The 12,459-nt window shown below is 41.1% G+C and overlaps 1 protein-coding gene across 1 annotated transcript in view; it reads left to right on the top strand.

The window, feature by feature from the left end:
- The window catches only part of LAMP2 (lysosomal associated membrane protein 2), a 36,560-nt gene that overhangs the window by 18,648 nt on the left and 5,453 nt on the right, over positions 1 to 12,459 (top strand). The window contains 4 exon segments of the mRNA XM_042975229.1: positions 1,375 to 1,562; positions 2,598 to 2,720; positions 5,382 to 5,445; positions 5,939 to 6,103. Of these exon segments, the coding sequence (XP_042831163.1) occupies positions 1,375 to 1,562; positions 2,598 to 2,720; positions 5,382 to 5,445; positions 5,939 to 6,103 (540 nt within the window).

Below are 12,459 nucleotides of genomic sequence, written 5' to 3'. Positions count from 1 at the left end.
ATGACGTACCTGTTATAGGATGGTTTTTGAAAAATGTTTCACCTATAATGTTTTCAGCTGATCAAACCTAATCTTTGTTTGAACAAATCCTCAAATAGCTTGATCATCAGCTCTTTAGCTTTTGATGATCTAAGACCACAGCTTAGGTTGTGATCTTAGATGATCACAGGATGATCTTAGGATGATCTTAGACCAACCAGAGGTTGGGTCCTACTCAGTTAATAATAGCAATGGTACTTGTCTCCTGGCTACCATGGGGCTGCAGTTGAACATTACTTACGAGAAGGTTAGTTGTCTATTTTTCTTGGTACGTTCTTCTCGTATTTCCTTTCAAATACGGTATATCCTACGTCTGGCCCAAGAGTCCTATTACTAGACTGATTCTGTTTTAATATATGTACTGCCGAAGCGAGCACCAGACCGATTCTGGTTTTCGTTTTAAACTTTATTTGTTTTGAGACAGAGAGGGGGTGAGAGTGCGAAGAGGGGAGGGGCAGAGAGAGAGAGGGAGAGAGAGAGAATCCTAAGCAGGCTCCGCGTTGTCACAGCTTGTGTTCGAAGCTTGAATTTTATAAACTGCTTTTGTAACTTATATATGACTTTATGGAAATGTCGTAATTTCTCATTCACAAGCTCTGGAAAACTACCAACACTGCCTAAGGGGAGTTTAAAATGTGTCTGATTTGCTGTAGGGGTGCTACCAAAAAATGGGTTTACCATTTGAACCCTTTAATGATCTCTAAACTTTTTTTCTGGTAAACACTCTCCTTCCTTATAGTGGCTGTGTGCGGGGAAGAAGAGGGTGGGCCTAGGTAGGAGTGGAATGTTTTCAAACTTAAATCTCTTCATGTGTCTGGGTGGGTCAGTCGGTTAAGCGTCCGACTCTTGGTTTTGGCTCAGGTCATGGTCTCACGGTTTCGTGAGTTTGAGCCCCGAGTCGGGCTCTGGGCTGGCATCAGGGAGCCTGCTTGGGATTTTCTCTCTCTCCCTCTCTTTCTCTGCCCCTCCCCTGCTCGAGCTGTCTCTGTCTCTCTCAACATAAATAAGTAAAACGATTTTAAAAAAGCTTAAATCTCTCATCTTCACATCAGAGGCAGGTGAAGTTCTTTGGGAATAAAGGGACTTAAGGGTCTACAAATGGGAGTGTGTGGCCACGTTTAAGTAGATACGGCGTTTGTATGTGTCTGGTGTGTCATAACCCTTAGAGACGGTGTGCATCTGAAGCAGTAGTTGGGGAACCTCTGTAGTATCAAGGTGGCCCCTGCCCCTAATGTAACCTTTAGACTTCTGTTGTGAGAGATATTTTGTTCTTTCCTGGCCTTATGAATTGAGGAAAAGTCCCCTTTAGTTTATTTTGTCCTTTGTTTCTTTTAGAATTTCTGTGTGAAAAAGATCGAACTTCAACCACTGTGGCGCCCATCACTCCCACCACCACACCGGCTCCTACCACAACGCCCATTCCAAAGGAAAAACCAGAGGTTGGGTCCTACTCGGTTAATAATAGCAATGGTACTTGTCTCCTGGCTACCATGGGGCTGCAGCTGAACATTACTTACAAGAAGGTTAGTTGTCTATTTTTCTTGGTACGTTCTTCTCGTATTCCCTTTCAAATACGGTATGTCCTACGTCTGGCCCAAGAGTCCTGTTACTAGACTGATTCTGTCTTAATATACGTACTGCCGAAGCGAGCACTAGACCGATTCTGGTTTTCGTTTTAAACTTTATTTATTTGTTTTGAGACAGAGAGGGGGTGAGAGTGCGAAGAGGGGAGGGGCAGAGAGAGAGAGGGAGAGAGAGAGAATCCTAAGCAGGCTCCGCGTTGTCAGCACAGAGCCCATTGTAGGGCTCGATCTCACAAACTGTGAGATCATGACCTGAGCTGAAATCAAGAGTCTTACTGAGCCACCCGGGCGCCCCTAGACCGATTCTGTTTTAAACAGAGATTTGATGTTGGCTTGTTGAGGTTTGATTAGTTTGGAGTTACACAAAGAGTTAATGTCACTGTCAAGGCCTTGTCTTGGCCAGCAGGAAACCTAGCTGTATCCAGGACTCCTTGGGGTTTGGATTGTATTTACCATCAGCAGATCGGAGTACAAATAGTTGATCTTTATTTCAGTCCGTTTAAAATATGAATCCTTCGCATTTGTATCTGAAGCGCAGTGTAGGTTGATGATGCCAGGAACGGCGCAGCTGTGTCTCCAGCTCTTTGATGACTCAGGTCGGAGAGATGCACTCCTCTAGCTGCAGTGCTCCGCCGAGGCTACAGAGGGCGTGCCGGCGCCCAAGCCCGTTCCCGGAGTCTGGCGACTTAAACAAGCTAGACAGATGGCCCTTGTGCTCCATAAAAATGTGTCTTGTCATTTGGCTCATTGCTGAGGAAGCTTCCCTCTTGTTTTTCTCTCTTTTTTTTCCTTAAAGTTGTCTGAGTCCTAGCTTGAGAGCCCGTGCCAACTTTGTTTGAAAGTAAGACACCATGAACCTAGGTATCCAGACAAAAGGAATTTCTGTTCTCCACCGACGTGGCGGATTAGAGTATAAGGTTTTGCCGTGGACTCGTATGGTTAATGTGTACTTTTCTCCCTCTCCTTCCACGACAGGTTGCTTCGATTATTAACATCAACCCCAACACAACCGACTTCACCGGTAACTGCCATCCTCAGAGCGCTCTGCTTAGGCTGAACAGCAGCAACATCAAATTTCTTGACTTTGTCTTTGCCGTGGTGAGTAACAGACTTTTCTAAGATTAGGTTCGTTTTGGGGCGCCTGGGTGGCTCAGTCGGTTAAGCGTCCGACTTCGGCTCAGGTCACGATCTCGCGGTCCGCGAGTTCGAGCCCCGCGTCGGGCTCTGGGCTGATGGCTCAGAGCCTGGAGCCTGCTTCCGATTCTGTGTCTCCCTCTCTCTCTGCCCCTCCCCCGTTCATGTCTGTCTCTCTCTGTCTCAAAAATAAATAAACGTTAAAAAAAAAAATTAAAAAAAAAAAAAAGATTAGGTTCGTTTTCTTAGGAACACATCTGAAAGTCTAAACAGCTGTGTGTTTGGTGGGGGGTTGGCTATTTAGCTGTGTTTTCCATTTCAGCACTACTTAATTATAAAGTGTAGTCCATTGATCAGCTTTCATCCCTGAGAGTCACCTCAGTGGTCCGTGGGCAGGACTCTTGTATTAATGTTCACCAAAAGTGACCGTTCTGCCGTCACACAGACTTTAGGATAGAAGCGAGAATTAACCCACCTCCCCCCCGGAAACTCTGTAATCCATCTCATATAGATATACTTAATCATAAAGTATGTGTGAATTTATATGTCATGTATTTTATAAAAGATAAAAAGTAGTTTCCATAATATTTTTCTCTATTACTGGTTAGAAAATTCGTGTTTGCTATAATATCTTAGTGCTTTTTGGAGGCTCTACTGTTTGTCACAGTACCAGCATTGATAATAGTTAACATTTATTGAGTACTTGCCATGTGCAAGGCTCTGGCTTAAGTACTTAACACACATAAATTCATTAAATCAAGATAGTTTATAATGGCAGTGTTCGGGATTTTGTTCATGCTCAAATCCAGGGCTGAGCCCTGGGAACCTTCTGCGGAGCCTGCTTAAAATTCTCTCCCTCCCTCTCTCTCTTCCCTTCCCCCCACCAAATAACTAAACTTAAAGTGGGATGAGTGATAGACCAGAAGAAAATACAAAGCCTGTGGGAGTATAGAGGAGGCAGTGGTTCATTTTGGGTGGAGGAGAGTCAAGGTTTCATGGAAGAGATGACATTTGAGCTGGACCTTCAAGGACGGGTTAGATTTATACATATGGAGCTAAGGGGAGTAAGTGGAAAAGTACAGGTACTTTCTGGGTAAAGGAACACAGTCAAGACCAGCTAGGAGAATGAGGCATGTGGCATGTTTAACGAAAGATGGGTATGGAAAAGTAGTTGGGACAAACTGTGAGGAGCCTTGAATGCCAAGCTGAGATGTAGCCTAAGTCAAGGAGAGAGATAGCCTCTTTTATGCTTCCTCCTGACATTTCTCTGCGTCTCTCCCTTCCATTTTCCTTCCCCATCTGTCACCTTCCTTCCTGGCCCTGATTCCAGCTTGCATGACCTCTTACCTGGATTGTTGAAACAGCCTCCTAACTAGTCCTTCCTCTTCCTCTCCTCCCTCAGTGTTCTTCTGCATCAGTGTAACCTTCCTGCAGCACAGCTCTTCCCCAGAAACCTGCAGTGGTTCTGTTTTACCAACAAGATAACCTCAAAATTCCACGGCCGTGTATTTCCAGTGTCTCCCCCGGCACCCCCCGCCCGCACCATGCAACGTAACTTGCATGTCCGGCTTTGTTTCCTTCTCTCCCTTCTCATGAATCCCACGCTCCCCTCACCCTGTGCCCTGTGCACTTTCAGTGAGGTAGGAGAGCATAGTAGTAATCAGTACATAGGCTCTGCAGCCAGGCTTCCTGGGTTCAAACCCCACCTCACTGACTACCAACCATATAGCCTTGGGGAAAATCACTTTAACATCTCCCTACTTCGATCACCCCATCCCAGACCGGGGCATTATAATTATTCGATGTGAAGTTTTAAGAACATTGCTTGGTACTGAGTACGTTTCAAATGCTAGCGTACTTGTGACGATGCTTATTTTCTGGTTACCTTAGCTCATGCTGTTGCCTTCTCGAATACCCTTTCCTGCTTGTTTCCTGATTGAGTCCTACTTAGTTCAAATGGCCTATCCCTAAGCTTGTATCACTTTGCTTCTTTCCTACTTGGATGTCATCTGTCTCCTTTTAATTTTTATAACTTGTCACTGTCTTTTTTTTTTTTTTTTTGCAATATGGTTATTTCTTTATGTATTTATCTTATCTTTCCTGGCAGATTGCAAACATGGTGGGGGTGGGATCTGAGTCTGGTTCACGTGGCCGGCTCCCTGGAGCACTTAGATAATGTTGCCTTGTACATGCTAAGCACTAAAATAATTAGAATGACTGGCTGATCAGATGAGTGCTTCACAAAGATAATAGCAGTGAAGGAAAGATCCCAGCTGGAGAGGCTGAAAAGGCGGGGAGGGAGCCCAGTTAAGAAGAGACTGTCGAGATCCAGGCTAGAGGAGGCGAGGGCTCAGCAAGTGACACGAGGAATAAAATGAGGGGCTGAACTGTTGAGTGTCGAAGAGCCATGTGACTACACCTTTGGTTCAAAAATGGGAACAAAATGCAGAGGAAAAAAGATTCTGTCACGTTTTACTTCGTTGCAGTTTATTCTCTTGGCCCGGGGTCTAATCTGTGGCTTTATTTTCTGGATAATAGTATTAGATTGCTTTTTGTCTGTAGATATTAACTGTACCTGTAGACAGTTGCGATGTGTTGATTAACTCGAAGCTCTTTTCCTAACAGAAAAATGAAAACCGATTCTATCTGAAGGAAGTGAATATCAGCATGTATTTAGTAAATGGCTCTGGTAAGCAAAGCATTGGCCTCGGGGAGAAGAGTGGGCTGGGTTTCACTGAAGAAATAGAAACCATAGCTGTCTTGTTACCAAATAGTACCTTATTTAATGCAACAGAAGACTGTGTGGAAATTGTACCTCGACCACACATGAAAATCAGTAACTTAAGTCTCCCTTATTTTCGAAGTGTGGTGGCTAATAGTCAAGGATGTGACTGATTTTTTTGACCATAGAAACCTCTATAGAAAGATAGGAAACCTAGTGGCCATAAGAATGGCTTTTTGTGGGTAGACCCTGTACCCCAAGCTTCCATACTTCCCTGGAAAATTCTGAGGACTGTCCCATTTCTTAGGTCGACAGGATGAGATGTTACTAACAGGGGCGCCCGGCTGGCTCAGACGGTAGAGCATACGACTCTTGATTTCAGGGTCGTGAGTTCGTGCCACACATTGGGCATAGAGCCTACTTTAAAAAGAAGTTACTAACATGTCTGTTTTCCTTAAAGTTTTCAGCATCGCAAATAACAATCTGAGCTACTGGGATGCGCCCCTGGGAAGTTCTTATATGTGCAACAAAGAGCAGACTGTTTCAGTGTCTGGAGCATTTCAGATAAATACCTTTGATCTAAGGGTTCAGCCTTTCAACGTGATGGAAGGAAAGTATTCTACAGGTAAGAGTTGAGCAAGTTCTGTTGATAATTTATGTTCTCATGTTGACTGATAGGTGGCTTTTCCTTTGGCTCATGGGCATCGAAGCATTGAAATACAGAAATATGAATTCACCTCTTGTGACTCTGTTGGAGAGTTCGCATAGCCTTGAGCAAGTTGTGTGAACTGTATTTGGCTCATCGGTTTGCTCAAACTAGATTTTTTTGCGTGGATCTGAGAACCGTTTGCACCCAAGTTCTTAAGGCTAAAAACTGATGGAAGCTTTCAATGAGCTTAAGTGAGCTTAAGGTATAGACACTCCTAGGTTTTAGTTTGTGAGAAGGATGGCAGCTTTGAGCATCTTGGATCTGTTTTTGGGGGGCCATCTTCTCATCGGAAATGTTTTCATACGCGAATAAAAGCAGTTGGGTCTTATTTTGTTAAGACAAAAGATTATGATTAGTAAAGCCTCAAATACCACGAGCAGTGTTTTGGTCAGCCAGAATGATTTGGAGAGTTTTTAAAAGCATGTGCCAGTGTGAATGAGGTTTTTTTGGAAGATCTACTCAGGGCTAATGGTGGTATTTATCAGATTTTTTAATGAAACCTTTGTGGAGGGCTCAGTTCAGTGTGTTGATATGAATATGAAAGATGCATTTGGCATTACAAGATTAACATTTGCACACAGGGGAAAAAAAGTACATAAAATTCCTTAATTGACTTGTCCTTTTAGACTGATTACCTAAAATTGGGGGTTTGTGGATCACAGCTCTGCTGAGCAGAGCCATTCAAACTGTCTGCATCCTTTTTAACAATTAATTCTCTGGTTTAGAAGGAAATGTGGAAGCTGTGTTTAAAAGCAAATGTGCCATGTGCCCCTGAACCGCTTTTGCAGTGGTGCTGAATCCCCCTGCCTGACCTGGTTAGGCTAGGGTAAGTGGGGGGCCTTTATCCCACCATTCTCGTGACCGGAGAGGTCAGTCACACTTAGAAATTGTTTTGAAGCCTTCCTTTTCCCTCGTCAGTTTTGCTTATGTACTACGATTATTTTGATCCTTTCATAGTTTTATTTTTGAGTCTTTATCTAGCTTCCCTACATTGTTACCCTAATTTTAGGCCCAGATTTGTGTTTAGAATTGAAAATCATTTTCAGTGTGATAGTAGCTCGGGTCTGCTTAGCTAGTCAGCTGTAATAGAGATAGAGATGGGCTGCGTTCCTTCTCGGATCTGAAACTTTGGTTTTTTTGTATGTAGAGTTAAAAATGGTACCCAAAGGAATATACAGCATTTAATCCTGGTAATGGATGTGTAATATACTCATGGAGCTAGGTTCTTGACCATGGGTACCCATAAATATGATATACTTGACTGTAGAGGAGGAGGAAATAGACTTGCAGTAAGGTAAAAGAGTGTTGATTGGATTCTACTGGATGGGACTACTCTCCAGAAATAGACAAGCTAGCCCGTGTGGGCTGCCAGCCCTGGGCAGGTTGATAAATGCAGTAAACACACACAAATTAGTAAGAGGTCCCAGTTTCTTGACTTCTGTAGCCATTAAAATCATACACTCTAGGTCAGGGATCTGCAAAGTGTATTTGTAAGGCACAGACAGTAAGTGTTTTTAAGTTTGGAGGCCATATGGGCTCTGTCACAACTATTCAGTTCTGTTGTAGCATGAAAACAGCCACAGGCAATAAACAAATGAGTGTGGCTGGGTTCCAATAGAACTTTATTTATGGATACTGAAATCTGAATTTCATATAATTCTCATGTGTCACAAAATTTCTTCTTCCTCTTTTTTTTTTTAAGTCATTTAAAAATGTCGAAAAGCCATATTTAGCTCTTGGGTCAGATTTGGCCTCCAGGCTATAGTTTGCTCTCTGCTCTAAAGGATTCCAGAGCCAGCACGGTTCTAATCCCATGATTAAACTTTTCTGATCTGTGCTCAATTTCCCAAAAGACTCTACCACTAAGAGGCTAATCTGGCCATGTAGAAATGAGCTGGATTAACTCTCTTCATTTCTGGTAAAGTAACATTCCTCTATTTTGGAAAGGACTTGAAATATGAAACACGTACATGTATGTATGTGCTTACTCAGAGATATAAAGGAGTACAGTATATATGTATTCATATACGTGAATACCTATATTCATACACACACGAAAGAAAAGACCAGTAAGTTTTAGGATTTTAATTCTAGAGCAATCCATAATTTTCTGTAGCTTTATCATTACAATATACTTGTCTTAGTTACTTAACGTTGATTTCGTAAGAGCGTTTCTGACTTTTGAATCAACATCTTTTACTTTTGGACATTCATTTTTGATTATACTCATTATTTGTCACACACTTTTTCTCACCTACAGCCCAGGAGTGTTCGCTGGATGATGACACCATTCTAATACCAATTATAGTTGGTGCTGGTCTTTCAGGCTTGATTATCGTTATAGTGATTGCTTACCTAATTGGCAGAAGAAAAAGCTATGCCGGATATCAGACTCTGTAATACTGATCCATATGTGATCTCTGTTACAAAATAACAAAGCAAGTACAAGTTCCAACATGCAATACTGTTCAGTTTGAGGTATATTTTAGTTGCAGTTCTGATCTTAGAATGGGTGGTGTGGGGGATTTCGAACTTAAATAAATAGAACCCCCCCCTCAAAACTATAAACTACACATTAATCACATGATTTTGGGTCTTTCCCCCCACCCAGCCAAGGAATTTAAAACTTATTTCCACGGCAAAAAAGCATGTGTGAAATCACCTGGGTTATTGGTTCTACTCTATTGTCTTGAATTAGTATTTCTGCATATTTGCTGTAGGTATTCTGGTGAGCAATCTACAGTTCAGGAAACAGATTTCAAAAAGAGATTTTTTTTTTCCTACATGGATTCAAAATTGACACAGTGCATCCTACAGTGGATTTGTACTTGCTCCTTTTGCATTTTTTTGTGATTTTGTTTGCAGGTTAACTTAGCTACCTTGGCATTGCTGCATATTTGACCTATGAGAGATATGCCAATAGATTTGAACAGGGTCTGGTATTATGTTCTTAGCGTTGAATGCTTTTCTAATGCCTTTTGAATACATTTGTATTTAATGTGGCTGTAATGACAAAAGATACAAAAGCTGTATAAATTTTGGAATAGGTGTTAATCTTGTTTAATCCTTTTTTTTTTTTTAAAGAAAAAAGTGGATTTCTTTCAATCTTTTAATGGCAAGACACAAGACTATTCCAACTGGGCATTTCAATCCATTTTCTAGGTGCTTTAGAGATAATTGCTAGGCAGTGCCAGTTTGGGGCGTTAGACCTTTGTACCTGTAAATTGGCCTCTACACGCAGTGCAGAAATCAATGTGGTTTCTCTTTAGCCTTGCAGTATGCTTCTCGGTGGTAGTATGCTCTTTCTTTTCTTGTGTTTTTTTTCTCTTCTCCTTTCCTTTCCTTCTCTTTTTCTTAAAGAAGAAATGCCAGGATGTCCTAGAACCCAGACAAAGAAGTGCACTTACACTTAGAAAGTAACTCGCACCTAACCTAAAAGTCTTGGTCTTCTCTTAGTCCATTAAAAAGTTCTGCCTTCTTCCAGCTTGCATCGATTGCTACAGCATTTACTAATTTGACTTTCACATTTAAATGGTTCTGTGCTAATCAAAACTTAACGTTATTATTGTTCATTATGGTGGAATCATTACTAATTCATGTACTTTGTGTTCAGTTTTGTGCCCTGGAGAGATGCACCAATTGTCCACTTATCATGCACTGCCTAATGTTTATATGAGAAAGCAAAACATTTCAGCTTGATAGTTAACACATCAGGTAGTTTTCACTGCTCTAGGAGACCTTTTTTTTGGTATTGGAATGGCTGAGCAAATATTTAAAAGTTTTTAGTATGCAGCCATATATGGGAGGGAGGTTCCTGTGATTTTGGAGTGGGAGATTATGTGCCCCCACATTCACTAGAAAATGGGATACGTGGGTTCCAAACTATGACTGATGTTAAATTACTTTGGTAGTCTGGCTATATACACCACACACACACACACACACACACACACACACACACAGGCAATTGCATGTTAGCATGTGTATGTCTATAGGTATCTTTCGAGTTATGCTGGAGTGGCAAATACTTTCTCCCACTTAGATTTGCTCTCTGCTTAGAGTAGCCTGAAACTCTTACTGGCTCAGAATCAGATTCTTGGCCAGCCCCTCCCTTAAAGCTACATTGAGCTGCATTGCCAGCTTAAGGCACTTTTTAAAGACTAAATATAAATCTGATTTTTAAAAGTTATTTTTTACTTTTAAATAGTGTTCTAGTGTAGGATTGTTAACCTTATATGAATAGATAATGCTTGTAAGAAAATGGGCGTTAGATATTTCTCATGAGTCAAAATAAAGCAGCTTTTTATTTGAAAATAAAAACCGGAAGCACAAGTGGGTGGCGCTTGCTTAATGCTGTTGATGTTTCTAAAAGTTTTTACATTTAGATTATATACCTAATTCATATTAAAATACCTCTAATTAGCACTGTTTTGTAGAAAATCTGACTTCATTGAATATTTTTGTATTTTACATGGGCCAGTTTATATCCTCTTACTTACACTATTACTTCCTATAGCCACATGTTCTTTGTACCTTTTGTAGTTTTGTTCTTTGTACTGGGTTTACACCTTGCTGGTCTCACATGCTATTTGGTTCTAGGTGTTTCTCGTGTTTTAGCATTTGTATAAAGAAACTGGTCCATGTAAATACTTTTCATGTTTTTTTCTCATATGTTTAAACCACTAGTTGATGTATGGTGTTTAGATATTTGCCTGTCCAATTTGCTCAACATACTGCTTCTAAAACAAACAATAAAGATTCTTTTATTTCTTAAGGAAATTTGCTCACATTTTTTCCCATTGGTTAAAGTAAAACTTTTGTATACTTTATGATGACGATTTCTTCCAAAAGGGAAAACTTTAGAAAAGCTTAGAAGTGGAACTAAGTTATTTCCAAAATATTCTGTGTATTACCATCTGGAAGAGTGGTTCCGTGCATTGGTCTGTACTGATGCTGGGCTGGCTACAGATTAAGAATCACCTGGGAAGCTTGTTAGAAAAATTCACATGCCAGCCTCAATTCCTAGAAGATTTCACTTAGCATATCTGGGTGTGCGTGTGTGTGCACGTGTGTGTGCGCGTGTATGTGTGTGTAAGCGCTCCAGTAAGATCTGGCATGTAGCCAATTAGAGAACCAGTGATCTGGAATATTTATTTCATAGGAAGACCTTTAGAGTATCTCCCTGTTCACTTTTCTTTTTTCCTTTATTTATTTTTATTAAAAAGATTTTTAATGTTCATTTTCGGGAGAGACAGAGAGGGGCAGAGAGAGAGGGAGACCCAGAATCCGAAGCAGGCTTCAGGCTCTGAGCAGTCAGCACAGAGCCCGATGTGGGGCTCAAACTCATGAACTGTGAAATCATGACCTGAGCCGAAGTCGGATGCTTAACCGGCTGAGCCACCCAGGTGCCCCTCTTTGTTCACTTTTCTCAACTCTCTAAGTTGAGGCTGATATTTAATATCTATAGATAGTAGCTGTACGTTGCAGCCATACAAACCCAGCTCTTGATCTGAACCAAAATAAGATTGGGTGCAATCACTCTCTCAGATCACCCTAAAATACTTGAATCGTCCAATTTTCACCTAGCTTCCCAGTCACCTAGTACACACAAAAACTTGGCAACCTGGCGTTGCCAACCTAACTTTCCTCTGGATTGCCCACTTCAGCCATGTGACTGCCAGTTAATTGTCACAACTTCCAGCTACTAGCTGCCATGTGACTTTGGCCAAGCTGCTTAACTTCTGGGGTCTCCATTTCTTCATCTGGGGGCTGAGGGCTTTAAAATCCTGTTACTCTTGATTTCTTTGAGTGATAGTTTCCATTTCAGTGAAAATTTTGAGTATTTTTAGAACAAATCTGAAAAGAAGCTACTAGATATAATCAAGAGCATACTTTATATACAGCGTAAAATATACCATCTGAAGCTTCTTGCACTTTTCGGGAGGAATTCTTGTAAGACTCAGATATTTTTTAAGATTTTAGCATTTCATCTTTGTTTCTTTAAGTAGATAATGTTAAATTATCTTGGGCTCCTCTTGCTCCCACCCATCTCTTTTATTCTGGTAACTAGCTTTCTGCATCAATAATTACCATATCTTGTTTTTGAAAACTAGCATAGACATGTTTGGGTAATACTGAGTAGCTTCAAGTATCTTCAGGTTCATGTGATACACTTCAAACAGTTTGTAGAACTAAAAGGTATATAATTAGGTGTCACATAAGACTATGATTCTTAGGGCACCTGGGTGGCTCTGTCAGTTAGGCCTCTGACT

This window comes from Panthera tigris, chromosome X (assembly GCF_018350195.1).
Source record: "Panthera tigris isolate Pti1 chromosome X, P.tigris_Pti1_mat1.1, whole genome shotgun sequence".
Classification (NCBI taxonomy): Eukaryota; Metazoa; Chordata; class Mammalia; order Carnivora; family Felidae; genus Panthera; species Panthera tigris.
The sequence above is the reverse complement of the archived record's forward strand: the minus strand, read 5'-3'. Positions and strand labels throughout refer to the sequence as shown.